The sequence below is a fragment of the Seriola dumerili genome, unplaced genomic scaffold (assembly GCF_002260705.1).
Source record: "Seriola dumerili isolate Sdu_G_001 unplaced genomic scaffold, Sdu_1.0 BDQW01000169.1, whole genome shotgun sequence".
NCBI classification, from domain to species: Eukaryota; Metazoa; Chordata; class Actinopteri; order Carangiformes; family Carangidae; genus Seriola; species Seriola dumerili.
In genome coordinates, this window is record NW_019174424.1 from 4,913,443 (window position 1) to 4,939,456 (window position 26,014).

Below are 26,014 nucleotides of genomic sequence, written 5' to 3' on the forward strand. Positions count from 1 at the left end.
TCATCCATTTATTGTCACATAAAATTTGATTGTGATTCATTCCATGTGTTGTTTTTCGGCAGATGGACAGACCTAATGATACAGAGCAGCTTCTTCATGAAAGCAGTCCATTCCTAATTTTCTATGGGATTTTATCCACCTACATTATTTCCTGCTGGTTTTCACAGCGGCAGGTGATCAGGAAACCTGGACAGGGCTCTGCTGATGAAAGACAGGGGGTAAGGTTAACTCCAAGTGCAATGGGGGGGATGACACATAATAACACACATAATTGCTGCCTATCAAGCACTTAGCTAATTAATGTCAGTTAAATGGTTACCTTGGCAACCACCTGTGGCCTGGGAATTCCCAACCAGTCACAAAGCTGATTCCTATGAGGCCGTACTGTAGCAAGGTCGCTCTCCCTGGAACGGACACCCAGCACGATAACATGTCACATACTGTACGCACTGAATGAATTTAACAATTAAAGAATATTTAATAACATAACATCCAATGTGACCACTAACCAGTTGGTATCACTTAGCATGGTCATTACATCATCCAACACTTCTGCATCGATGACATCATCGTAGGTCAGCAGCATCTCATACATGTGGCCCGCTGTGGTCTTTCTTATCTACAGTTGTAAGAAAGAACCAGTTATTTTGTTTGTCTTAGCTGTTGTTACACAAAGAAATGTAAAAACACAAACGAGTCTAGAGCCACGCTAGCAACTCGGTGAGTTGTACACTGGCACAGTGATTTGAGCAGCTTAACATGCTCATAGTGACAATGCTAACATGGTGATGTTAAACAGATATGTTTACCATGTTCATCATCCGAGTTGGGTGTGTTAGCATGCTAACATTTGCTTACTAGCATATATGGACCATCTCCATTCCTAGGGCCTTGTAACTAGCACAGTTAAAAGCATCAATACTTATGCTTTTTAGCAAGCTAAAGACAAATTTAAGTGGCATTTGGCAAGTGTGAATTTTGTACCATGAACATTACTTTTGCATTTCTTTAATTCTAAAACGCAGTTTTTCCGTTGTGTTATGCATCTGTTCAGATTGTATACACATCTTGTCTTGTGAACTTACCACAGGGAAGGAATGGCAGAGCAGCATCAGCAGCTGGGACAAAACCTTCTTTCTCACCTCACCCTGGAACTGGATCAGCCCACAGAAGCTGGGAAACACCAGTCAGCACAGTCATCATGAATGCTTCATTTTGCTTCAGTGATGTATATAATGTTTACACTATAGTCAATGAGATGGAGACTTACACAGCTATACAGGCGCGCAGCTTGGAAATATCTTTGGACTTCTTGAACTCTTTACAAAGAGCCAAAAGATCCACACAGAACTGATGACTTAGAAAACAAAGATACAGAAAAACTTAGTTCCTAGTAGATGTCATCCACATTTTTTTAAACAAAGATGTCACAGCACTCACTTCTCTTCTGTGGTGAAGATTTCAAAGCAGCTGTTGGCGAGCATCTGATTGAGCATCTTAAGAAAAGGAATAGTCACCCTAAAAAAGAAAGGAAAAGAAAACAGTCACATCGGAGAGACGATTTACTGAAATGAAATTTTTTTCCTCAGGGGTGGTGGATGTTGTTTTGCTTCACAGCTTCCCGATCAGTCCACAAAAGCATGGGAATGGGGAGAGGGATGCTAGATGCTAGATAAGTTATTGTAAGTTTCCCCACAAGCTCTTCCACATCACAGGAGCTCCACTGTGAAACCAAAGGCTGGTAATGAGACGTGAAAGCTAACTTTAGCTGGCTCCATGAGCTAATATTTTTACAGTATTATTAACAATAGTTTAATGTTGCCGCACATAAAAAAGAAAATTTTAATGTGATTTTAAAAAGAAGAAGAAAAGAAAAAGGGTGTGTGTTAGTGTGTGTGCACATGTACCTGTCATTGCGGAGATTGTCTCTGAAAATGCTCAGCAAAGTATCTCCAAACTGTGTCAGGGTGACATCATTTTCCTGGATCCCTCTCAGATAGTCAAACAATGACTGGGAAGAAAAATGCACCTGAACAGAGGCCGTGGAGAGCAGCAGTTAACTTGGAGCAGCAGCCTGATGCGTAGATTAGTGAACTAAAATAGACAGGCTTCCACTCATCGTGGTGAGGGTGGGTGCAACTACGACTGTTTATATGACACTATCACTGTCTGTAAGAAATGAAAGAGATTTGCTTAACATTTTCTGATTTCCTGTATAATATCACTGCCATGTTGTAACATTTTGTACTTTCAAAATGGATGGTGTGCTTATGAGTACATGAGTGTGAACCTGAGGGGCCTTGAAAAGATAAATAGATGTTATCACCAGACTACCGGAAAGAAAGCGTCAAACCTTGACATAGCAACATAGCAACACAATGTGCTACAGATAAACAAAGTTACATGGAAAATTTGTGTGTGATTTTTTTTGTCTACAGTCAAGTACAAAATAATCTGTGTTTTCTATTTGTGTGTTTCAATGAATGTTTCAATAATCAGCCAACCAAAAATTATACCCATAAATACTGTGAAACACCTGTGCACTAAAAAATACTTGTTGGTGCAGAATTTTTTTTTTCATTCTTGGGACTTGGGACAGTTTCTGCTATTTGGCTTTTCCAGGGCTGTACTGAATGCTCTCTCTACATTTAGGCTGGCCTTCAAGGCAGTTCCTGGAAAGTTGGTGGATGCTCCATCTCTCTCTGGCCTGTGTGAGTATGCGCCTGTGGTGTGAGAATGGTAATCTTGGCCCATGTATCGATGCAGTCTTGGCTCAGTCTCCTGCATGCAACCCTGTACAAACATATCAGTCCTTCCCGTCTCTGAGGATGTATCTGTGGCAAAGAAAGGCTGGGAGAGCAGGAGGTAAATGCAAGACGAGAGCCAGATCGTCTCCAAGGGAATATGTTTACAGCCTCCATTGGCAGATGAGTTCAATTTTACTGACCTTGCTGCTGCTATTACAGGCTTTAAACTTATTTTTCTTTATTATATCCACAAACAGTAAAAGTTAAAAATAACCCAACCATCACAAATCTTTACAGGCAGGACCTTTTCGAATGATTGGTTTTAACAGGTTAGGTCATACTGGAGGAAGAGGAGGAGGGAGAACTTGATCAACCCCAGTTTGGGGCCCCAGTTGAGTCTCCCAAGTGATGGTGAGCAAAAGGTCAGGAGTGGAAAGCAGTAGACAAGCTTTAAAGTTGTTATTTAGCACCGCGATGCAAAGATTGAACTGATGGGAAAATCTCTCTTGCCAGTACCACGAGGGACCCGTCAGATCAATTTGTTCTAGATAAGTGTGCATCAATGCTTGAAGCCCAGGTGGCTGGCGCAGAGTTGCAAGTTGGGACAGGGTGGAGATAAGTCAAAACACAATGCCTGATCTTCGATTTTAAGAAGTTAGTGAAAGTCAGTTGTCGTAGAGAAAGAAAGATTATTCTGATGCAGGACTGCAGAGGACTGAGTAGACTAGATAAGACACATGGCTCCCCCTGCTGGTCTAATTTCCTCCTAAATAATAACAACTAAGAGCTGACTTTGCCAGTTTATTACTGGCAGCAGGATTTACTACCATCCAAAATAAGAAAAAACAAAGCAGCATGCACTCCCCCAACGAACAGGCAAGCCTTATTATATGATTATATGTGATGAAAATTAAATTTCTACAATGAAATGGACCAGTGCTGCATGTAAAGCCATGCCAGATAACTAATGAGTGATGATGATGATACACCATTAAATGTCTCTATTAAATGTAATATTTTCTGCATTTCATTACAGCAGTAAAAAGTTGGAACAACATTCAATAGCAATAAAATGCCAAAATCAACTATATTTCTAACTCAACTCCATATATGCTCATTCCAGCGTCATTTATTTTTAAATTTTCATCATTATGTGAACCTTTTGCGCTTCAATTCAATTGTAGGTGAAAATGAAGTTTTATAAAATACAGATTAGTGAGAAATTAAAGGAAAAACAAGATTAAGCATCCTAATAAGATGTGACGCCACTATGAGTTGCCAGGAGAGCTTCAGTTCTCCTCATCCAAGATTGTACAAGTCTGTATTGAACACTACCATTCTACCATTGTTTCAAAACATAATCCCTCATTTGGTGTTTTGTTGATGATGGTGGAGAGAGCTGTTTAACAAGCAGGTCCCAAAGTTCCCACTGGTGTTCAGTGGGGTTGACTGAAACTTTCTGATTTATAGTCATTAATTGAGCATTCAGCGATCCCTTGTGTCCTGTATGGAAGTGTCTGCATTTGTTTTTAGTTTTTCCCTTAAATTTGTCCCTCATCTTTAAATCATACTGCTCTGATTTGACAATGCTCCACTCCTCCCATCACAGTTGACTTACTGTGGATTCGGTGATCCCTCCCACAGACACAGTGAGTCCCAGCAGGGTGTGGTACTGATACTGAGGCAGTCCAAGCAGCTGGGTAATATACTGGAAAGCTTGGGAGGGAGCATTCCAGTTCAGACTGGTTGTGGTCTCACTGAAAGACATAGCAAGTTGAGTCAAAGATAAAAAGTTACTGTACATGCAATTGTATACTTTATGTACAGTACCGTGCAAAGGTTTTAGGCACTTAAAAGATTCTCATCCATCACACAATAACATCAGAGAGGCGTCTGATTGGTCCCAAATTCGAGAGAGTCATAAAGAACTATCTTCAGCAACAAGAAGTACAAAAACTCCTGTGACAGATGGTCTAGGCTGATCTCAATCTCATGGAGTCAGTCTGGGATCACATGAAGAGACAGATGCTTGGAACAACCCACTTGCCAAGAACCTTGAAAAACCGTGCCTTAGGTTTTTTCAGTTTACTGCACCTTGTATGAAGCTAAGTGACTTTACCAAACAAGCAAAACAGTCTGGAATAAAAGGCTGGTTAAAATCACCGCAACTGTCACAGTAAATTACGCAAGAGTAACTCACACTGGGAAAATGTTTAGCAGCTCCTCTCTGTGGGGGATGTGGGGTACTGCAGGGTCTGCGTTGTGTAGGAGGTGCAGGAAGATGTTGCCAGCATGGGCTCTGTATCGGTCAATCTTCTCTGCTGCCTGCTGGGCCAGGCAGCACATCATACGATTCACACTGCACACAGAATAGTAGAAAATAGAAAAGTGTATGAGATATCAAAGCAAGCTGTCACAACTTCACTAAGGTATGATTAATTCACTAATTCTATTCCTGTGAGCTACAATTCTGGTGACAGATCAAAGGCGACATTATTATGCATTAATTAATCTTACACTGTGAATAAGCCCAAAGGCAACACTGGGTGTGAATACTACCATGACATGACTGTTTTTTTTAAATATCAACTAGTATCCAATCAACAGTAAAAGTAAATGTTATGTAATTTTTTGATCCTGCTCCTGTATTATAATTCAAAACCAACATGATCTAACTTAGTGCTGAGGTATTGTAGCCACACCTTGAGATATTGAGGCGACACAAATAAAAGATTACTCAGGCCATGAACAAACAACAAGTCTGAGACCGATTGATATTACAACTTTACTCACTGCTGGAGATGTGTTACAGTGTAAAGAGTTTCTGTAGCTGTATAGCAAGGTTAACAAAAAGGAGTAAAGAGCTGGTGTTACTCAGAGCTTTCAGATTTCAACTCACAGGCATGGCGAAAGGATCTCTGGGGCACTGCTGGCCACCAGCGAAGTCACATCCATCAAACTAGTCATCGCTGCCTCTCTCACCCTGAGCACAGTGACAAAGTGGAGATTTTATGCATGCAATGACATCAGCTTGAATGTACTTTACGCTCACCAATCAGAGTCATCATGCTGTCAACAATCTATTATAGAAGAATTTAAAAGAAGCTGGGATAAGGATGCAAAACCCCATTTGAAGATTGTATTTCAGTGTCACTGGATTTGACAGTTTTACAGCTAAATTAGCTTCATGGCTGCAGGGCACAATTTGTTTATGTGAATCATTAATCACTTAAAAAGTCACCCTGAAACAGGTGCAGCGCAACTGGTGGAACCCCTGATTAATGGCTATTTTGTCAAATGTGAGGCAAAGATTTATAATAATAAATATAATGAAAATTAGAAAGAAATGTGTACTTGTGTGGGTGTGGGTTTGAAATACACAAGAAAACTGTGGTGTGAGAAAAGAAAACATTTGACAAGAGCAATAAGGGTGCGTAAAGGAGGAACAATGTAGACAGCCAGAAAGAAGCAGCTCCTCCCATGTTCTGAGGACAAGTGACAAGCCTGGTGGCATTCCTGGCGAGTCGGTAAGCATGGCCTGGGGCTACTACTGAGACAGGCATAAATGTCATGTCTTCATGTCCCGAGGTGGAGGGACAGAAGAACACCAGACACCTCAGGCAGAGGAACATTCCTAATCCCTGAGGCAAATTAAAAGGGCATGTGTGCTTTTGTGGGCCAAGTGTGAGCGTTTGCGTATATATTTACATATGTATGTCGATGTGGAAGTTCACTCACCAGGCCCCTACATCCCCTCTGCTGTCTGTTGTGTAGTCGTTCATGCTTTCGAGCAGTGTACCATACACCTTGGCAATATTCTCTGAGCATAGAGTGGAGTCTGGGGAACCGTGGGCACAAACTCCGGCCTTCACACACACTCTGAGGCAGAGTGAAAAAGAAAACGTTCACGTACTGAAACAAGGAAGTTATCACATGAACAGGGGTAATGAGATGAAATTTTAAGCTTGAGGAAAGATGTAAAACAAAAATAAGTATTCAAAAAACAAATGGATGGACATGTGATTCAGGTCCTGCAGGTATAGTCAGCCAACTGTTTATTCTAGCATTACAGCCTACACAACCACGCAGTTTAGCTAGCAGACAGGCAAGACAAAGAACAGCGGAAACACAGAGGGGCCTTAGTGACATAAGCCCGAACCTTTAACAAATAACTACTAGAATTACTGGCTCATGGTTGTATTCCTCCGCCAACCAGCCAAGTTGCAGGAAATATAGTCACAATCTCCCCTTCCTAAGTTACAGCATTGAATAATGGCCTGAAGTGTTTTTGCAGAACATTATGATGTCACAGTGAAATTGACCTTTGACCATTTGGATATAAAATTTCATCACTTAATTTTATCCTATTAAACATTTGTCTTAAATTGTGTCATAATTAGCACTTGAATTCATGAGTTAGGGTCTTGAGATATCATATTCAAGAGGCCAAAAATATGTTTTGTGAAGTCACATGACCTTGACACCACCAAAATCTAATCAGTTCATTCTTGAATCCAAATGGACTTCAATGCAAATTTGAAGAAATTCCCTCAAGGCATTACTGAGATATTGCATTCACAAGAAAAGTGACTCACAATGACTCTGGGCCTGGCTGTCGCCGGCATGGAGGCATAAAAATATAGAAAACAAAACTGGAGACAGAAGGTGCTAAAATGAGAAGTCAATAAAAATGTATAGGAGTACTCACTGAGCAATTGCTCGGACGGCATCTCTCCTCGCCTCTATAAAACTCCCATCCTTCTGGCTGACAGTACACATCTGCTGGAGGCCTTCAAAGATCTATCTCACACACACACACACACACACACACACACACACACACACACACACACACACTTTATACCTAAATACTAAGGCAGTGACATGTCAAATGGCTTGAAAATGTGCACATAACTTCAAACCCACCTGCTTCAGTTTGCTATGGATCATAAATCTTGGCAGACAGCCGAGGGCAAGGGCAGATCCACAACGAGTGAGCGTCTGTGGATTCTTCAGCCCCTCGATGTACTGAGACACCAGGACATCTACACATGTGCAAGTAGACACATACCATGCAGAGATTATTTTCAAATTGAGACAAAGTATAACTCGTGGAATTAGAAAACAATATTCAACCTACCTTGCATTTGTGAGTCAGCCTGGCCTGCCTGGGCCTGGTAGTATTCCTCACACAAGGCAGACAAGGCTGATATCACTGCAACCTGCAGACACAGGAGGAAGATCAGTGAGTAAACAATAAATAATCTTTCTGAATGATGTAATTTGAATTTCTTAAAATAGTTAGTAAAAAGGAAAATTTGCATTTTCATTCATCCATGGCATCGCTTCAGCTTTCTAAAGAAATACTGAGCTTACCATAATGCCATCCTTCGCTCCACTGGAATGGAGATGAAGAGATTTTATGGTGTCATCGATAAGCCACTGCCAGTCAGCTGAAACACAGTGTCACAACATTAGATACTTTTAGGTGTTATAGTGAACGAAATGAAGAGCATGATAGCACCTGTGTGAAATAATTAACTTACTGATTACAGAGTCATTCTTAAAAGGCATTTTGGACAGGGACAGCTTTTCTATGAGCCCGCACACTGGAGAAAAGACAACATCAATCATATCAGCTGTATTATGAGAAAATAGCATTGTCTTTAATATTTGAACCAATAAAACCATTAAATACATTTCAACGTTTGCTTTTAGACGTACTTGCTGGTCTCATGAGTTCTCCACCAAAACCCCTGCATAAGAGAGCATAATTTTAATATGAAGCCGAAACAATATTTAGATTGTTTTTTACCATACTGCTAACAGAAAGTTAAATTCAGTCTGCCTACCTGTACTGTTTTCTGCCATGCAGCTGAAAGTGTGTCCACAAATGAAAATCAGCAAAACAAGACATTTTGACAGTTTGAAGCTAATTTTTTTTCTGCTTGAGGTACCCTTACCATCTGGTGAATGTTTTTTAATGCATCCACACATTCTGAAGAAATCATGTCCTGCACAGTCCTAAACGACAAATACAGGGAGAAGCATCATTCATGGAACAGAGGAGAAGGTGCATTTCTTATTGCTGAATTGTATTTGCTATTATCAATGTATCTTTTTTTGTTTAGAAGCTCGATCATCAGTAGATTTTGAGCGACAGACACACAGCTCCCAAAGCTGCCCTTTCTAACTAACATAAAATTTCACACCATGCTTGTGAGAAGCTCGTCTTCACAGAATATTACCACTATTCAGATAGAAGTTTAAAAAAAAAAAAAATTCAAGAATATGGACTAGGATAAACCAGTTTGTACCTTTCATGTATTAGCTTTACTGTTACATTCAAGTCACACTGGTAAGCATCCATTTCTCTACAATTTAAATACCTAGTGATGTTTGAAAAACCTAGAATGAAGGTATTTGAAGACTCTTCAGACTGTTCTGGATGAAAACTGTTTCCTTCCCCTGCAAAATAAAAATGTTACAGAATGTTTTTTTTTTTTTTTTTTATCCAGATGGTTAGAAGAGCCTTTTAGGATTCTGGAAATACCTCTAGGTTAAGGGTAGGTGTTGTTAAACAAGCTTCTGGGTTTCAAACATCGCAGGGTATTTATCATGCAGAATAACGGAGGATTATCATTGTGCCTCAAATGTAAAGCTAAAGCTAGTATATCAGATTCCCAAAATGGAGCTTAGACTATGATATGACATCCACACCTAGCTCAATGTTCTTTTGAGTGTTTACTTAAGCGTCTACCTGTTGGTCTGAAGGCCCAGTTTGTACAGAGCGTGTGTGATCTCTGCACATGCCAGGATAGCTCCATGGCGACTGTGGAGGTCAAGACCCACCGCCACTGGCAACAGCTGTGGCAAAACTAAAACCAACAAGGAAGAAAGCATTGACCATTGACCAATAATTACAGGTTCCAGTCAATTTCCAAGCAAGCTCCTTTCAATGAAAGCTCTACATTGCCAGGGGAACAGGTAAGGTGACATTGTTTACCTGTTGTTGCCATATAATCAGGCGCTTGAGGCGTCAGGTTGTGGAGCGCTTTTGTGGCAAGCTCGCGGATCACACTGCAAAACATAAAGAATAAGGTGTTTTGTTTAAGAGATAAAAACAGAACTATAATATCTATTTCTTGACATTTGACATATTTGCTGACATTATGTGGGAAGGAAAATTCAAGTACTTACCCATCCCAGTGATTGATCTTCATGGCTATCAAATGGTCTATCATAGCATTGGTGTACTCTGGGAAACTAGCTATGTAAACACTGCGAGAACAGAAAAAAACTAAGAATGAATACCTGTGTTTAATACGTCTCTGGAACCATTCAAAAGAGTGGAGAAAAATCAATTTCAGTCAGCTCTCATCATTTTCTACATTTTCTTTATTTAATTTTCCTTGTTATGTACAGTTCTGCAGTCATACCCTGAGGCTAGCATCTTTATCCCTTTTCACTGCTTGAATGTTTGCTCTGCTGTATTTCTGCCAGAGGTGAAAATTCTTGAAAGGGTTGAAAGTTTTTCTATGTTGGTTTGAATGGACATAGATCACTCCATACATGTCAGATAGTCAAAGAAAGGCGCTGCTGTTCATAAACACAGATTCTTTATAAACTAACCAACTAAACTGTGCTTATAAAGTAACATGAGCAATTGTCTGTGTTCTGTGTGTAATAACACTAGATTTTGATAGCTTTGCTTTAGTGCCACATTACATTAGTTAAATTAAACAATTTCCAATACTTAGTTGTATTTGTAAAAAAAAATAAATAAATAAATAAAAAGTGTACATTCCTTTGACTTGAATGCATTTTTCTTATTGGCTGATGGGACAGGAACAGGGGAAGAAAATTTTATGGCCAAAAGTTCAGCTATGAAGCTGGACTCATTTCTGTTTGGTACTTTCCGGTTTCCTTCCAGATGACTACATGTGACAGTAGAACTAAAATCTGTGCTATGTCAATAAGGAAGGATGGTGCAGTACCCGTTGCTAACCCACTTTATTATTTAGTCTGCTGGAACAAGTGTGCTGTCCTACGTATTTGGACAGCACACCAAGTGTAGCTTCTCTTGAGTATTTTATGATAAAAAAAAAATGTCAGTAAAGGACCAGCACTAAAGATCTGCCAATGCAAATACATTGTTTCTTACCTGATGTTCAGATAGCAGTTGTTGAGATTCCCAACCGCATAGTAATCTGCTGTAGTTAAAATGTCAATACCATGAGGAAAAGTGCCCTATTGAGACACAAACAAGCAAAAAAAAAAAAAAGCTGATACATTTTCAGTAAAATGTTTAAAGATGGCTGTATTGTTCAATACTGAGCAAATGACTGTGAGATGGGAAATAACTGATTCGGCTCCAAATTCAAGTAATGACTTCAGATTTCAACAGAGTTTTGTTTGAAAATTAAGAGTTTGTTGGTGCCTTGGAGTATTAATAGGAGGCTATTTCTCAGCTTCAAAAGCTTTCAATAACAAGACAAGTTTGAGCAAGACCTGGATATTTGGCAGCAAATAAACTTCAAATCACAGTAGTAGTCACAAAGCAAAAGTCCTCAATAATACCGCGGTCACAAACCTGTCTGCCGACATTCTCCTGGAAGGCAGCCTGGGACAAAATGAGACATAAAAATGAACATGTGTCATTTAAGTGTAAATCTTTAGTCATAGATCTTAGGATGTTGACCAGAGAACTTACAGAGGCGGCTCTGCGGCAGTTCACATTTCGATCAAACACAGCTGTGATCAGCAGAGCACTGCAGAGAGAAACAACAAAGCACTTGTTGAAGAAAAATCATCTGATGCAAGACCTGCACCAAGAATTATCCATTGCATGCAATGCAAAAGGTTACTTCACAGTCACAGAATGCTTAAAAATGCAATAATCATTTACTAGTTACAATTCTGCAATTAACACTTTAGTCCATTGGATATGATCCCTTTTTACAAATCTTTTTGCAGCTTGGAAAAATTGGCACCTATTTACACACATATTGGCAGCACTTCAGTAACACTGCACTGTTACACCAACAACATATCAACACCTCAATAATTTGTTTAGAATCTCTGACTCAGATTTTAAAATGATGTCAAAGTCTAGGTTGCACCATCGCTATGAGACAGATCTTTTGTTGTGATGCATAAGTTCCCAGCACAGCAGGTAGACGCAGCCACAGGATGATTAACCAACCACCACTCCCCTGCAATATGGGAAGTTGTGTGTGGTTACATTTTGACCTCAGCATCCATCCACTCCACACTGCCTGTACGAGTTTCAGGAGGGGTGGATGTGTGAATGTTGGTTGTTGAAGAGGGGCCAACATTAATACATCACAATGACAGCCGGACATTAACTGCTGTTGGCTTTGTTTGCTCTCTTCCCATGTTCCCTGCCTCCAAACAGCAAGATTCAGGCCTGGAGCTCTATTAACTGCCCCGGTTCGGTTTAACTAACTGCCCTTACCCTAAAGGCTTAGAAACAAAAAAGTGTCCTGATTCTGAAATATGTTTGTGGCTGCTACAATTAATAGGTACACTGTGTATCTGAGTAACTGTACATCTGTATATATGCATGTGCCCCCAAGTCACTTACAAAAGTGAGTTTTCTGTAAATGTCATCAAGCTGTGATGAATAGAGCAGGAATCAGCTTGTCTGAGGGTTACTGCCAAACGGCGACCGAAACCTACAGCAACAGGCGAAACCTGGCAATCCTGTAGTCTAGGGAGAGGGAGGGTGTTGTCGCGACTGCTGATGATAATGGTAGTCGCAGGGGTTCAAACTGACTCTGCAGAGCTGGTCTGCACAGTCAGAGGCCACAGGTCCATACATGCATGCCGAGAGAAAAGAGATCAAGGCGGAGGCAAACCGTTACCAGTGACAAAGACTGAATGCACGTCACTGGATGATATTGCACCTTAGTTTCTCTGCACTGGTAGCAGATGTGCAAGTATCAAGATGTTACTCATTGCTTTTAATGCAAGCTCCTGTTTCTGATCCTTGAAGAAATCCCTATAAGCCATTTCTCATTCTAGCATTTACATCAAAAAAAACAATTGTCATCCAGTCCCTTCAGTTTCAGTAAAACTGTTCATCTATTTGGCTGGGCAGTCAGCTCTAGGTAGAGTCCCTCTAGGTTGTTCTGAAATTCCTCCATTTAAGAATGATGGAGGTCACTGTGCTCTTGAACCTTCAATGCAGCAGAAATTCCTTTATAGCCTCTCCCAGATCTGTGCCTCGACAAAACCCTGTCTCTGAGCTCTGTAGGCAGGGCTTCCTGTTCATGGCTTGTTTTTTGCTCTGATATGCAGTCAGCTGTGAGACCTTAAATAGACCCCACAGGTGGACTCCATTAAAGGTGTATGATCAAGAGAAATGAGAGGAACCTGAGATAAATTTCAAAAGTCTGTTTTCACTTGACATTATGAGGTATTAAGTGATGGTAGATGAGGGAAAAATGTTTTTTTTGTATTTCAGCACAGGGCTGCAATTTAACAAAATGTGAAAAAAATGAAAAATACACTTCTGGTGGTTATGATCCCACAACCGATTTTCCCAACAGCAGTGATCTTTATATCAGTCTATGTAATTAAGGTTAAGAGCATACTGCAATCTTCTACAGAACAGAGGCACAAAAGCAACACACAAGTATGTGTTCCAGTTATGTGGGGACATGCAAGATTGCTGTGACACAGAAAAACTGGTTTGAGGCAGTAAATAACTGCTCAGAGGTAAATCCTGCAGTTTCTATGCAAATTACAATTATAATGCAATTCACAATGAGCAGCCACCTAAAAATCTTACAGATTACTTAAATTGTGTATTATACTTCAAACTCTTGATTGTAGCGGATCCATTTTTTATACAGCTAAGAAACATACACCCAGATGCCAGTTTATTACACCTACAACTTCTGTTTCTATTCAGCTCTATTCACGTTGGAGCTGTACTTTCCTCCTTTGTCAGGGGAGAGAAAAGATCCTGTTGTGAGGGTGGCAATTATGGCATACCGGTGATGTTATTCTGATGTAAATAACTATGTAAAAATGTCCATGACATACACAGTGAGGACAAATAGTAGCAAGAGCTATTTAAAATGGAAAACTGCAAACAAGTACCATTGTTATTTTGTAGATGACCCTAGCTTTTTCATTTTCCTGTGGAGAAGAGTGAAGTTGTATAACAAGCTTATTATTAGTGAAATGAATAAGATTCACTTTTACATCACTGAAACAGTCCACATGACAGATATGAGATATAAGGGATCTTAGTGTGGTTTTGTAGCAACCTACGCCTGAGCACAAAATGCTGGTCTCCAAAAATAAAAGAAACATCAGTGGGTGGCTTTTACCAAGCCCCTCTTCTCTGGAATCGTCTTGAACGATTCATCTATTAGCATCTGCCTTCAACCTCATTTAGACTGCCCGAAGTACTAAATTATGGTTATCCAGCTTTTTTTAAGTTATTTTTTCAAGCTTTCTTCCTTTATAAGTGACAATGAAAGAAACACAGGAAAGTTAGGCAGAGAGAGGAGGGATGACATGCAGCACAGGGCCACAGGCCAGACTCGTACACAGGCTGCTGCAGTAAGGACTAAGTCTAAATGGTACGCACTCTACCAGGTGAGCCTCCAGGACCCCCAGTTATGGTTATCCAGCTTACATTCACTTTCACATGCACAAGGTTTTGTAAATGTACTATATGTTACACATTCTTGTACATGTGTTTTCTCATCTGGATCCAGCTATGAATATACAGGAGACTGGTGTATTTTATATTGTTGTATTGTACCTCACTTTTGATATACTTAAATATCCTAAATGTTTTGTTTATAATGTTTTATATGTTATTTTTCTCACCTTTTACATTTTTATTGTTCATTATGTTTTATTTTATGTAAAGCCCTTTGAGACATACTATTGATATCGGGCTATAATAAACTCTGACTTGACTTTGACATGTTTTATGGGAAGGGAAAGAAGAAGAGGATTACCTGGCAATCTGAGTGACATAAGGCTCGAGTTCTTTGGGTTCGTAAGCCCTAGCGAAAGACCAGCACACATAACAGGCAGCATCACGTACGTTGGAACCAACACTGCATGCCCCCCTCTTTTCCTCGTAGGTCAAGGACTTGATGATGAGTGGCACAACTGCAAGCAGACAACAGAAATGGATGAGTAGTTTTACCTCAAAAACAAAAAGCTAAGACAAGAGAAGGAAAACTATGTCCAAAGCATACATTACATTTCCTGTATGCAACCTTGGTAGTAGGGAGAGTTCAAATCACTATTTTAGCTTCACACCTGACAGCCAAAATCCCTGGACTAAAACCAGTAGCAAGTAACTGAATTATTACATGATTATGAGTGCTGTTTCCCTATTTATTTTACACTATTTTTATTTTTATTATTTCAAATTAACATTTTTTTCCCATATATTAGGCCTCCATACAGTTGTAATCTTTTCTGGTTTTATTCATTTTATGGTTACATGCATTTAAAGCAATCCCTTTGCAGCACATTAAGAAATAAACCGAGAACTGTTTTGTGGTGGTCTTCCTTGAAAATTATTTAGAATTGACAGAAAGAAGCAAAAAAAATAAGGTTGTACAAGGCCAGGCAACAACAAATATGGTGGCACCTCTGTGTTATATCAGGGAAAGGAAGCACAACATGATTAGCAGAGAAAGTCTGTATTATTTTCTTTGTACACTGCTCACATAAAAAGTGAGGTAAATCTAAATAAAAGCAGCAGCAATTTTACCTGCAAGTATGCAAATGTCATGCCGATCTTGCCAGCTTGCTCGTGAACTTGACTTGAGACTTGATGCATTTATGTAAATGAGCATGTTATTTTCAGTAACAGCAGAATGAGACCTGTGTGGTTGTTTCCACAAAAGAGAGGGAGCAGTGAAGAGGAAGAAGGTGTGGGAGCCCCCCACTCAACCCCATCATGTAAATCATCGCTTGAGGCTTGACTAATATCAGGTGCATCAATGTTGCCCGAGGGAACTGCTGTTTGGGCTGAAGCCCCACCCACCGGTGAGACAACACCTCAGAGAGAGGAACTCACCACACAACTAACATCACCAAATACAGCACACACATGCACCATCACACACACTCACACATACACTCTGAACTCTTAGCACATATTGGAGCAAGCGTCCTGATCAACACTGGCTGTGGATTGTGGAGTGGCTCTCTGCAGGCCTAATACTCAGGAGAAGACACGGTTGCTACAACCAGAGGAGGTAATTTTTTTCTTCTTTTTTTAATCTTTTCTTCATTAAAAAGCAAGAAACATTGGGTTACTTTAACTTTATTAACATTTTAATTTATTCACAGCACTCTGTCAAACCCTTTCTGTAGTTTTGGTAGTCAGTGTTTCGTAATGGTACTGTTTACTAGTTTGCAGGGTGTATTTAAGGTAGGTGTAAGCTTTGCATGCACCTGTTACCTGTGCATTTTAATTAGCCCCTGCTCGTACTGCCAAGACTGATGACCTGACTGATGCATGTATTGCTTAAAGTACCTGGCCTCTGCCGAGGACCTTCTGAAAAAGTTTAAGATACTTAACTAAACTTAGCTAAATAACAGTCTTTTTTCTTTATAACAAATACAGACTGGTATGTAAATAGAAAGACCACACCTTAGGATCCAAACATATATTCTTTATGAAGAAAAAAACAAAACAGAAAGGTTTTTACTGGGTTGTATTCATAGTGAAGAGGATTTATGTTAAAAAATAATTTTCTAATGAATTTCACTCCTTAAAAAGGGAGTGGCTTTGCATGCTGCAACAGTTGGACAGAAACTTGAGTGACAACTTCTTGCGACAGCACATGACAAGCAGGTTCCTCGACACCCAGTAACACTTAACTCGCCGCTTTAGGTGATGTTTCATTTCAAAGGTGAGCCTGAAGCGCTTCAGATGCCACCTGCTGTGCCTACTTTAGCTGCTACGTTACATGAAATATTATTAAAAGAATTACTTCTCAAACACTTGCGTCTCCAGAGCTGGTGAGCTCATCAAATGATGAACGGGAAACTGAGTGCATCCCGCAGGTGTAGTCATGGGAAGCAGGTGGCTGGTGGTTCCCACGCCGACAGCCTAAGAGTTTAGTAAGGTTGAGGGAGAAAGCAAGTCTCTGCATGCCCTCCAGGTCTATGTTAGTAAATGCCTAGTCTGCCCATCTCCTGCCTACTTATTGCCTAGGTAGTTTTCTAACTTTACAGGACAGATGAGTGGAGCAATATCAGAATGATAGGCAGGTGAATGCACAGGCCAAGTTGAGGCCTCTGAAGGGTGCTGCCAATCAACCAAAACTACAAAGACACAAGTGCACCTATGCAAACATGCAGGTACATTTTTGCATACAGGAGATAGGTTTACATATTTACCCATATCTGTATTTGGTGTCCAACCCACTGTGAAGTAACAGTTGCAGAAATACATTAGCCTGAGGGTGCAGTGTTTTGTGCAATGAGAGATTTTTCTGGCCGAGCAGCTAAAGAAACACTGAGAGAAAAAACTGCCAATGAGAACCACTCTCCACCTGAACCAGTCAAACAACTTTATCAGCCTCATTACTCAGTGAGAATCTGGCACAAAAACTGCAATGATTCATAAGTTGCTCTTATATGCTTTAGTGTCACATTCCCCAATAGCTTCAGTATATACACAGACAGAGGAAGTTAAAAAATTTAAATCTAAACCACCAATTCTTCAACTGCAATGTGCTGTATTTTTCTTTCAGGAAACGTGCCTAAGAATCAAGATGCAGACTGCTCAGGAACGTAAGCCAAAAAGACCCCACTACATTCCCCGTCCGCCAGGCAAGCCCTTCAAGTACCAGTGTTTCCAGTGTCCTTTCACCTGCAATGAGAAGTCCCACCTCTTCAACCACATGAAATACAACTTGTGTAAAAACTCAATCTCCCTGATGTCACAGAAAACCGGGCAAACAGCTCGACAGGTCAAGGCTGTAGCAAAGGGAGTCCCTGTCAAATCTAAGGACTGTCCAAGCCCCCAGCAAGCAGCTCAGAACAGCAGTCCTGAGAAACAGGGAGTTGAAGAGAACAAAGATGAGAGCAGAGAAGACACAGAACATGTAGATGTTGGGTGTGAGAGTCCAGTCAACAAGGACAGCCAGAATGTGACAGAACCAAATACAGTTACAGAGACAGAGAACAAGGAGAGCAATGAGGCCAAGTCTCTGCCGCGCCCATCTGCCTTCTCCCCTGTCACACCCAACCGTGACGGAGCAGATGCCTTCAAGTCATCTGTGCAGCAGTCGGAGGACTCACAAACTCCTGCTCCTACTTTCAACCAACCAGGCTTCCCATGGGGCACAATGTCATCTTCCATTCCCTTAAAACCATTACCCCCTGCCATGGTTCCTGAATACTCTACTTATCTCCTGCCTGACCGGCCCCTCTATCCATCATACTACCTCCCAGGAAATCCCCATGCGAATGAGCCAAACTCTCCTTCTTTCCGGCCAGAGTTTCTGGATCCCCAGAGGCCTGTGGTGCCGCAACCCATTGCAGCACCTCACACTTCCCTCTTTCCTCCATACACATACAGATACTGCCACCCTCTTCACCCGCCCCACCCTTTGCATTATGCCCTGTACAGGCCACATGAGCTCTCCATGCCAATTCCAGGACCCAGATATATTCCTTTGGATTTGTACGGCCAGACCCTTGGGCCAAAGGATTATGACTTATACACATATTCACGCCTCAGACCCAACAGCCTCAACACATCTACACAAGAGCAGAGCAACCATGGGCAGAGTGGAGATAAAGCAACCAGGCTAAGCCCTAAAGCGGGTTGTTCAGCCTTGGGGTCCCCTGACAGACCCAGCCATGCACACACCATACAGAGAGACACCGAGGTCCTGCACTACACCAGCACAAATGAATCACAAACAACTCCCGAACAAGGACACGCAGATAGCGCCGTGCAACCCATCAAACATGACTCAAGACAAGAAAAGTGTGCTGAAAGCTTGCTGCAGTTAAGAACTCTGCATGTGGATGGAGGGTAAGCAAAATTTACCAAATCTAGTTGCTGTTTTTTTCAATTTTTCAAGAAAAAAAAATCTTTTTTTCTTGGCTTAACTGACTGCAGAAACCTGATTTGCAGTGATGGTAGTCAGTCCGTTAAATTTTAGTTTTGGTCTGTCCCTTTCAGGTCAGCTGAGAGCAGCAGATATTCCTCCATGTCTGTCTCTGAGCCATGTCCTGAAATGTCAGAAGAAGAGGATGAGGACAGCAGAGAAGATCTGGCTCCCCTAAACCTCTCAACAAGAAAGCGGGATAAAGAAAAAAGCCCATCTGACCACGGACTGAGGTGCTTAGACAATGAGACATTAAAAGGGGATGAGTTGCCTCTGAACCTCAGCCTTCGAGCTTCTCACAGCAGCCCTGAGGATCTCCAGCAGAGGCCCGATGCTGAGCTACATGAAGAACCATGTGACCAGAGGCAGACTGCAGCACTGGCACTCTGTCAACTTGCCACTGCAAGCTCTGCTGCCTCCGCATGTGACTTCAGCACTGCAGACGGGCCCTCAAAGGATTCCACAGATGCTACAAGTCCTAACTTTCCAGGGAAGACCAAGCACACACCCAAAACTAAGGCAACTGGCATGAAAAGAGCAAACAGTGGCCAGGCTGAAAACAACTGCCATAAACCACACAAGAGAGGAAAAGCACCAGGACGGGTTCTGAGACGGAGGCCTCGTTGATGCTAACAAATACACTCTGACTGTTATAATATTTAGTAATAAGGACATAACATCTCCAACATTTACGACTGCAAGCCTCAATGGGAAAGGATCAACTTATTGAAAAATAATGTTAAAATGTTAATTAAGCACTGAAAGATTTGATAATGCTTGCAGGAGCAAATGTAACATGTAAAAATCTGCCACGAGGTCAATTGTTAAAAAAAAAAAATGCAAAGACTTCACACAAGTATGTAAATATTATTTTACTTTTTCTCACACTTGATTGGAAAAGGTGAAAAGCAATAAGTATTCTTAATATTTAAATCTGGACATATTTTGTAATATAGAAAGTTGACAATGGATTGACTCTGTAAATGTAAAAAATTTGAATAAAGAAGAAACAAAAACTGACTTTCTTATAATAGTCCACATGTCATATAATAAATATTTCAATATGAATTTGTGGGCACATACCATCTGTTAATCTGGAAGGCAGGAGCAGTCCTCTCCTACCAAGTTCTGCCAATGCCAGGCAGCCTCCATGCCAAGCATTGTCTGTTTCCTGGAAGCTTTAAAAACAGCACACACAGGTCAAAACATAGAACAGGTTTTTGGAATATGGGGCTGCTTGAAAAATTGTCCCTGTGTGACAGGTATTCTGGACACAGTATGAGAAATGATAAATAGCAGAGCCTGACTGTTGCCAAGAGCCAATATGCACCCAGCATGAACCTACCTGAAGCAGTCCAGCAATGATCCAACCACCTCATCCGCCAGCTCCTTGGGAAGCCTCCCAGTCACCCTCCCAATGCTGAAAGGTTAAATAAACAACATTAACTCTTTTGGAGATGCTGTCTTTGACATGAACAATACAGAAGACAAGTATCTACAAGGATGACTTGTTATCAACTGTTAGAAATTTGTTATGTGAGGACAGATTGTTACCCCTTTGCTGCAGACCAGCGCACAATTGTTTCCTTATCTTTCAGTCCCACCAGCAGATGCTCTGTAAAATACCAAATTAGCTAATTTGATTTCAGGAGCAGACATATTACAACAACAGTTTAAACTAAGTGGAGTCCGAAACTCACCAATAACTGTCTCTACTTCTTCAGGTATGTCATAGTCCTCCTCCTGTTCTTGTGTGTCCATATCTGGAGTCACAGCTTCAGAAGTTGTAGCAGATTGGGACATGGAAAGGTTTGCTGCGAGAGAGCGGCTGCCTCTCTGGTACCTGAAAATGACACTAAGCTCAGTGCTCCAAAACACATCTCACCAATGACAATAAAATGTGTTGTGACACATTTGACATTACTCACTATGAAAAACTAGCTCGGAAGAGAAGTGATATAAAGCAATTCCCAATGGAATGCGGAGCCACAATTGGCAAAGTATTGGTAATTGACAAGATTCTTTACATGAAAAATACCCATGCTTTTAGATATGACATGTACATGAATTTTTCATGTAAACACACAATGAATTTATTTATTATGTCTAACCGCCAAGCAGCCAAACGTGGTTTCAGGAAGGTGAGACCAAGCCTCTGGATTAGTTTGACACCAAGCTTCCGCAGCATGGCCTGGCTGCTCTCTGACAGATGTTTCTGTTCCAGACACTGCAGAATTGTAGGAGCTGGGAAACACAGAGTCATAATTATTACATGTAATACTATAATTTCATTACAGAAATAAATAAATGAATGAATACATACAGAACATACATAGCATACAGGCATATTTGCGATTTGGGAGATCTCTGGTTAGAGGCCAAGAAATGCCAATGCCTTTATTTACATGTAGGACATTTGCAGATCACAGGTACACAAAAAACAAATAATTCTAACTGCCATGGATGAGGTTCACTTGCCAGCTACAACTACAATGTCTCTACAGAAACTGCTTCATGTAGCTAAAAATATGCACTGGATAAATTATCAAAGAACTCACATTTTCATTCACAGCAGGGCTCTGGTATTATTTTAGGGACATATCACATGATGCATTCAAATATCTCCCCCATGGCATATGACATTTGGATAAAAGATTTGTGAACACAAATCATTCTGTTACCACTGGCAAGAGCAACTGAACTGAGGGCTATGAATGTAACAATAACATGCTCCAATAACTCCTGCCATCCTAATTATGCCACCCTGCTGCCATGATCTTTAATCAATTGAATCAAATTATATCATTATAGGCTATGAAGTCCAGATTTTGAAGAGCCCACAGAGCTGAATCCCACATACAATGAATATGATACTGACATAACAAGGTCGCAGGGTCTTTGAGTTTTCAGTGTGAAAAACAAAAACCTGTTCAGGCTGGGGCCAGCAGAACTGCTTAATTATTAATTTGATCTTCATTCATTACTTTACTGCATAGAGATATAACACAGAACAAACTGTAACCTACCATACTGTAGGAGGTCATCTCGTTTTCCATGTTTGAAAAGTTTTGCCTAGGGGACACAAATCAGATTACCAAATCAATCTAACATACTACAGAGGACATATGATAGCAGTAACATTTGGGAAGGCATCACACATTTTCAAATAGTAAGTATTTCACTAAGAAACATTGCACATTAGTCTCAGAAACCAAGATTCATATTAAGCCACATCTAGTTATGTTTTTGTCTTTGAAACACCCTAAGCACCACACAGCCTGGGGCCACAGTGACTTCATAGACATTAAGTAAAAAGGGGCGCTTTCTACAAGTTATTCAAGTTTATGTGCCAATAATATGAATGTAATGTACTTGCTTGAGGGCTGCAAAACATTATCTTACCTGGCAGGAAATGATTAGAAAATACCCTCTATTACTGATAACGATTTGTATTGAAAACAGATGTAATGTGAGAGGCTGGAAAAGTGATTTCCATTGGAACAAAAATACCTTCAACCCTGTTCTCATTTGCAGAGGAACCTTTTATCTTAACGCTGTGGATTAAACACTTGAAGCAGTAGCTCCCACACACGTAGCAGGTGCATTACACACCTGCCAAAACCACATTCGGTATTGGGTGAAACATACCAGTCATGTCAGCTCTTGTAAACTATCATCTGCAGGTTTTAATACACTGTGCACACAAATGACACTGGCTTCAAACAAACAATAGAGAACGGTGTGTGCGCAAAACCAACGGAGTATGATCAGTGAGTGTGTTTTTTTTACCAGAGACTGCAGAGCACCATCCAGCACTATAATGTCTCTCATTGATTGGTCACTGGTCTGGGATATAGTGGTGAGGCTCCAGTCCAAAAAGTCTCCGAGGCGCTTCTGTTTCACATCGGGGCGTGTCATGAACCTGTAGGGTCATGTACAATAAAGCAAGAAAGAAATAATTGGTTTCATCTAGATAAACAAATGTAGACACCAGAAGAGACATTCCACGAACAACCGTGCCCTCTATTGGTTAGAAAACGAATTACAGTTTATAACTTCACATGGTTTGTATTTTGTGTTTGCAGTAGGTTGCTATGTTTTTATTAGCTCCGCCAAGGAGGTTATGTTTTCATCTGTGGCTGCTGGTTTGTTGGTTTGTTGGTTCGTTTGTCAACAGGATTACACAAAAAGTACTGAACTAACTTGGTGGAGGGATAGGGCGTTTGCCAGGGAAGAACCCATTAAATATTGGTGCAGATCTGGTTAAAGGGGCAGAGCCAGGAATGTTTTATCACTTTCTTGAGATTACATAAGATAAGATAAAACTTAACTGTCCATTAGATTTGCATAAAATGGAAATTTGTCTTTCCTAAACTTTGGAAGATAGGGCACAATTTGGTGCCGATCCAGATGATAATCTGGATCTGGTGGAAGACAATGTTTGTCCTTGGCAGAGGTATAGACTCTACTGAGTGCCATTCTAGTAAATAACATTTTTTTAAGTCCATGATTGACACAATATTTACATAAAATACATACAGTAGACATTTAGCCTTAATGTGTGCAGGAAGCCTAATAGCCCAAATACACAGATGATAATGTTGGTTTGTTTGGTTTTCCTCTAAAGGAAACTGTTTATGCACATTTCATGGTCACTGCATACATTCAGTACGACAAAACATGAAGGTGGAGGATTAGTAACATTATTTCTCTGCTTTCAGTTTCCCTTTTAAAGAATACCTATCCTTATTAATTTAATAATTCAAACAATAGATGTGTGACATCTAACAACATATAGGTTTACACCAGTTAATGCTGATAACTCGTTTGTAAATGGTACACCATTTGTGACACACACACTGCGGCTTTACTTGACACTCTCCACTCTTTATGATACAACACAGTTCACTGACGTACAATATAGCAAACGTTGGCAGTAACTGGATCCACAGGCCTCTTCTATAGTGTGTCCTATCAGGCACACAGGCAAGTGTAGTAGAGGTCGTAGTGGATGTAAGCACACATTCATTCCTTTCATTGTTTTCTTCATTTCCAGCTATAAGGCAGATCCTATGTTCGTTATCACACAGTATGTAGGAAATTAGTGAGTTTCGGAAGGTATTGATTTGATGGAAATTGAATCAGTTCATACCTGTTCATACCTGTCTATCAACATCCTGCAGGGATATTTTGTGGCCACTCGTGTTTTTTTCACGTTTTATCAAAGGGTATTATTGTTCCACTGTTACAAACTGTGAAACGTACATGTTTGGTTTGTGCACTTACTTTGATACCAGTACAGATGCGGCATCCCTGGGACTATCACTGACAAGTAGATAAGACTGCAAAGAAGCAAAAACACTGTCATTCATACTGTATGATACATGACTGTTATCATGATGATGACATTGGAGTAATGCTACAAATGCTACAAATAAACAAATACTCCAGGGCTAAATAAAATTCAGTACACATATTACACCACTAAGGAGCCACGAATCCTGATAACAAAAGACAAGCCATTTTGGGGAGCAAGACCTAGACATACGGACCGATCTCTCCAACATAAAACACGTTAACAAATTCAAAGTATTTCATCTGCTTAACTTGCCTTTGCAATAGAGAGAATACGGTCCATAGTGGGCTCTCTGGCCATGCCTCCATCTGACTCCAGATGACCATCCAGGCGAGAAAGGTCAAAGGGTATGAGGCAGGTCATGGACAGCCACAACAACAACATGTAGCGGGTTTCCCAAGTCTGAAATGTGTACATGGTAAAACATGCAGCTAGTAAATCCAACACCAAAGATAACACATGCAAAATTGGTAGGAGGAAAATGCACAGAGGTGTGATTGCTGTGTAGGACAGGATTATTATTTTTATTAGAGTCTCACCTCAGAGTCTTTGGGATCCTGTCTGGACAGCAGGTCCAGAACTGGCTGGACATCAGCCACCTCATGAGGAAAAAGCTGCATGAAGATTTTATAGCCTCTTACCTAGCCAGAAAAATATAAATAAATAAAAACACCCTGGGCCTGTGTCATCAAGCAGAATTACTGAATTGGCTGGACAGCTTTGCTATGTAAGTAAAATGAGTGTTGCAGGTTTTACTCTGTGCAGTGTGGTGTCGAGGATTTTAATTGACTTGGCAAGCTACTGTCAGTATGAACACTGTTTTTACTGACCTTACAGATGATGTAGAGAAACTTGAAACCCAAATGTACCAGTGAAGGGGGAGACTTTTCACTCCTTACAAAATCCAGTATCATGTTCAACATCCATTCTAATAAAAATTGACGAGTGGGGGAATTTAATTATATATACATTCTTCAAATGAATCTACAATACTAACACAAATTGATTTCAGAGTCATACTTATCATAATGTACCTAGATGTGGGTCCAGCAGGTGAGGCTGCTCTTGATATCTGTTCATTATCACTGTGGGATGAAATGGGCACAATGTGATACATAGCAAACATGCTCAAACCACCCATTCAAAGCACTGATTGAAATTTGTTTATGTGAAGATTCGTCAACTCTGCGGAGGACTGCCTCACCCAGGAACCTCTGTGTCGCAGACTCGCTTGTCACCGTGTCCCCGTGGACCTCCGGCAGGCTGGAGATGAGAGCCCGGGTCTCGCCGCTCTCACTGAAGCCGCTCAAGACACAAGCTGTAACAATAGCGTCGGACTCTCCCCCTTCCCCACCGGAACACCCATTCTCTGTTTCAGATAAGGCCATTTTGAAAAATCTTTACCTGCAAAGAGTCTCTGTGTAGAGGCAATGGACCAGTTAGCTAGCTAGTATTAGCAAAAGGAACGGGTGTGGAAATTAGCATGGGACGATGGAATTTATTACACATAAAGCTACGATACGTAATTAGTCCATAAAGTATTAACGTGAAAATGACTGTACTCTAACTGCAAGTAATGTCACTAAACAAAACCGTGACACTTTCCCTGGTCTGTTATGATGCTCCTGTTGTGCTCCTGCAAAAGTACGTCGTTATTGCGTTCGCGCCCCGCCCCGGTACGGTACGGTAAGCGAGAAGTGCCAGTAGTGGGTCGTTGCTGTGAATAAGCAAAATTCATTGCTAGTTAAGGTCGTAAATACTATCATAATGTT

General features: G+C 40.7%; 2 protein-coding genes across 5 annotated transcripts; one reads left to right on the forward strand and one right to left on the reverse strand.

The window, feature by feature from the left end:
- On the reverse strand, positions 1-25,902 carry tbcd (tubulin folding cofactor D). Of its 3 annotated transcripts, none has more exons than XM_022752479.1 (39): positions 25,447-25,902; positions 25,277-25,327; positions 25,073-25,170; positions 24,782-24,883; positions 24,498-24,644; positions 24,173-24,228; positions 22,676-22,808; positions 21,913-21,958; positions 20,998-21,130; positions 20,587-20,729; positions 20,441-20,501; positions 20,232-20,306; positions 19,970-20,064; positions 14,753-14,909; positions 11,461-11,518; positions 11,341-11,370; positions 10,912-10,997; positions 9,948-10,028; positions 9,754-9,827; positions 9,508-9,625; positions 8,711-8,771; positions 8,600-8,622; positions 8,472-8,503; positions 8,294-8,356; positions 8,124-8,200; positions 7,888-7,969; positions 7,674-7,792; positions 7,456-7,547; positions 6,486-6,626; positions 5,647-5,730; positions 4,948-5,106; positions 4,366-4,504; positions 1,908-2,029; positions 1,441-1,518; positions 1,271-1,357; positions 1,086-1,173; positions 510-619; positions 320-404; positions 1-198 (listed from the first exon to the last, which is right to left on the reverse strand). In XM_022752479.1, the coding sequence occupies exons 1-39, from the start codon at positions 25,628-25,630 to the stop codon at positions 178-180; spliced, it is 3,591 nt and encodes a 1,196-aa protein (XP_022608200.1). In that variant the 5' UTR covers positions 25,631-25,902; the 3' UTR covers positions 1-177. The 3 variants fall into 3 exon arrangements, with proteins under 3 accessions (XP_022608200.1, XP_022608199.1, XP_022608201.1); XM_022752478.1 differs by having other exon boundaries at positions 1-201; XM_022752480.1 differs by lacking the exon at positions 5,647-5,730 and having other exon boundaries at positions 1-201.
- Positions 15,858-19,906, forward strand: znf750 (zinc finger protein 750). 2 transcript variants are annotated; one of them, XM_022752482.1, is made up of 3 exons: positions 15,858-16,012; positions 17,519-18,810; positions 18,961-19,906. In XM_022752482.1, the coding sequence occupies exons 2-3, from the start codon at positions 17,540-17,542 to the stop codon at positions 19,511-19,513; spliced, it is 1,824 nt and encodes a 607-aa protein (XP_022608203.1). In that variant the 5' UTR covers positions 15,858-16,012; positions 17,519-17,539; the 3' UTR covers positions 19,514-19,906. The 2 variants fall into 2 exon arrangements, with proteins under 2 accessions (XP_022608203.1, XP_022608202.1); XM_022752481.1 differs by lacking the exon at positions 15,858-16,012 and having other exon boundaries at positions 17,338-18,810.
- Positions 25,903-26,014: the final 112 nt, after the last annotated feature.

Coding starts and splice junctions, on each gene's coding strand:
- znf750 (XM_022752481.1), top strand. CDS start 17,381: ATGATTCATAAGTTGCTCTTATATGCTTTAGTGTCACATTCCCCAATA. Junction 18,811..18,960: donor ACTCTGCATGTGGATGGAGG/GTAAGCAAAATT, acceptor TGTCCCTTTCAG/GTCAGCTGAGAGCAGCAGAT.
- tbcd (XM_022752478.1), bottom strand. CDS start 25,630: ATGGCCTTATCTGAAACAGAGAATGGGTGTTCCGGTGGGGAAGGGGGA. Junction 14,910..19,969: donor GCCTTCCAGATTAACAGATG/GTATGTGCCCAC, acceptor GTCTGCTTGCAG/TTGTGCCACTCATCATCAAG. Junction 1,519..1,907: donor GACAATCTCCGCAATGACAG/GTACATGTGCAC, acceptor TTTCTTTTTTAG/GGTGACTATTCCTTTTCTTA.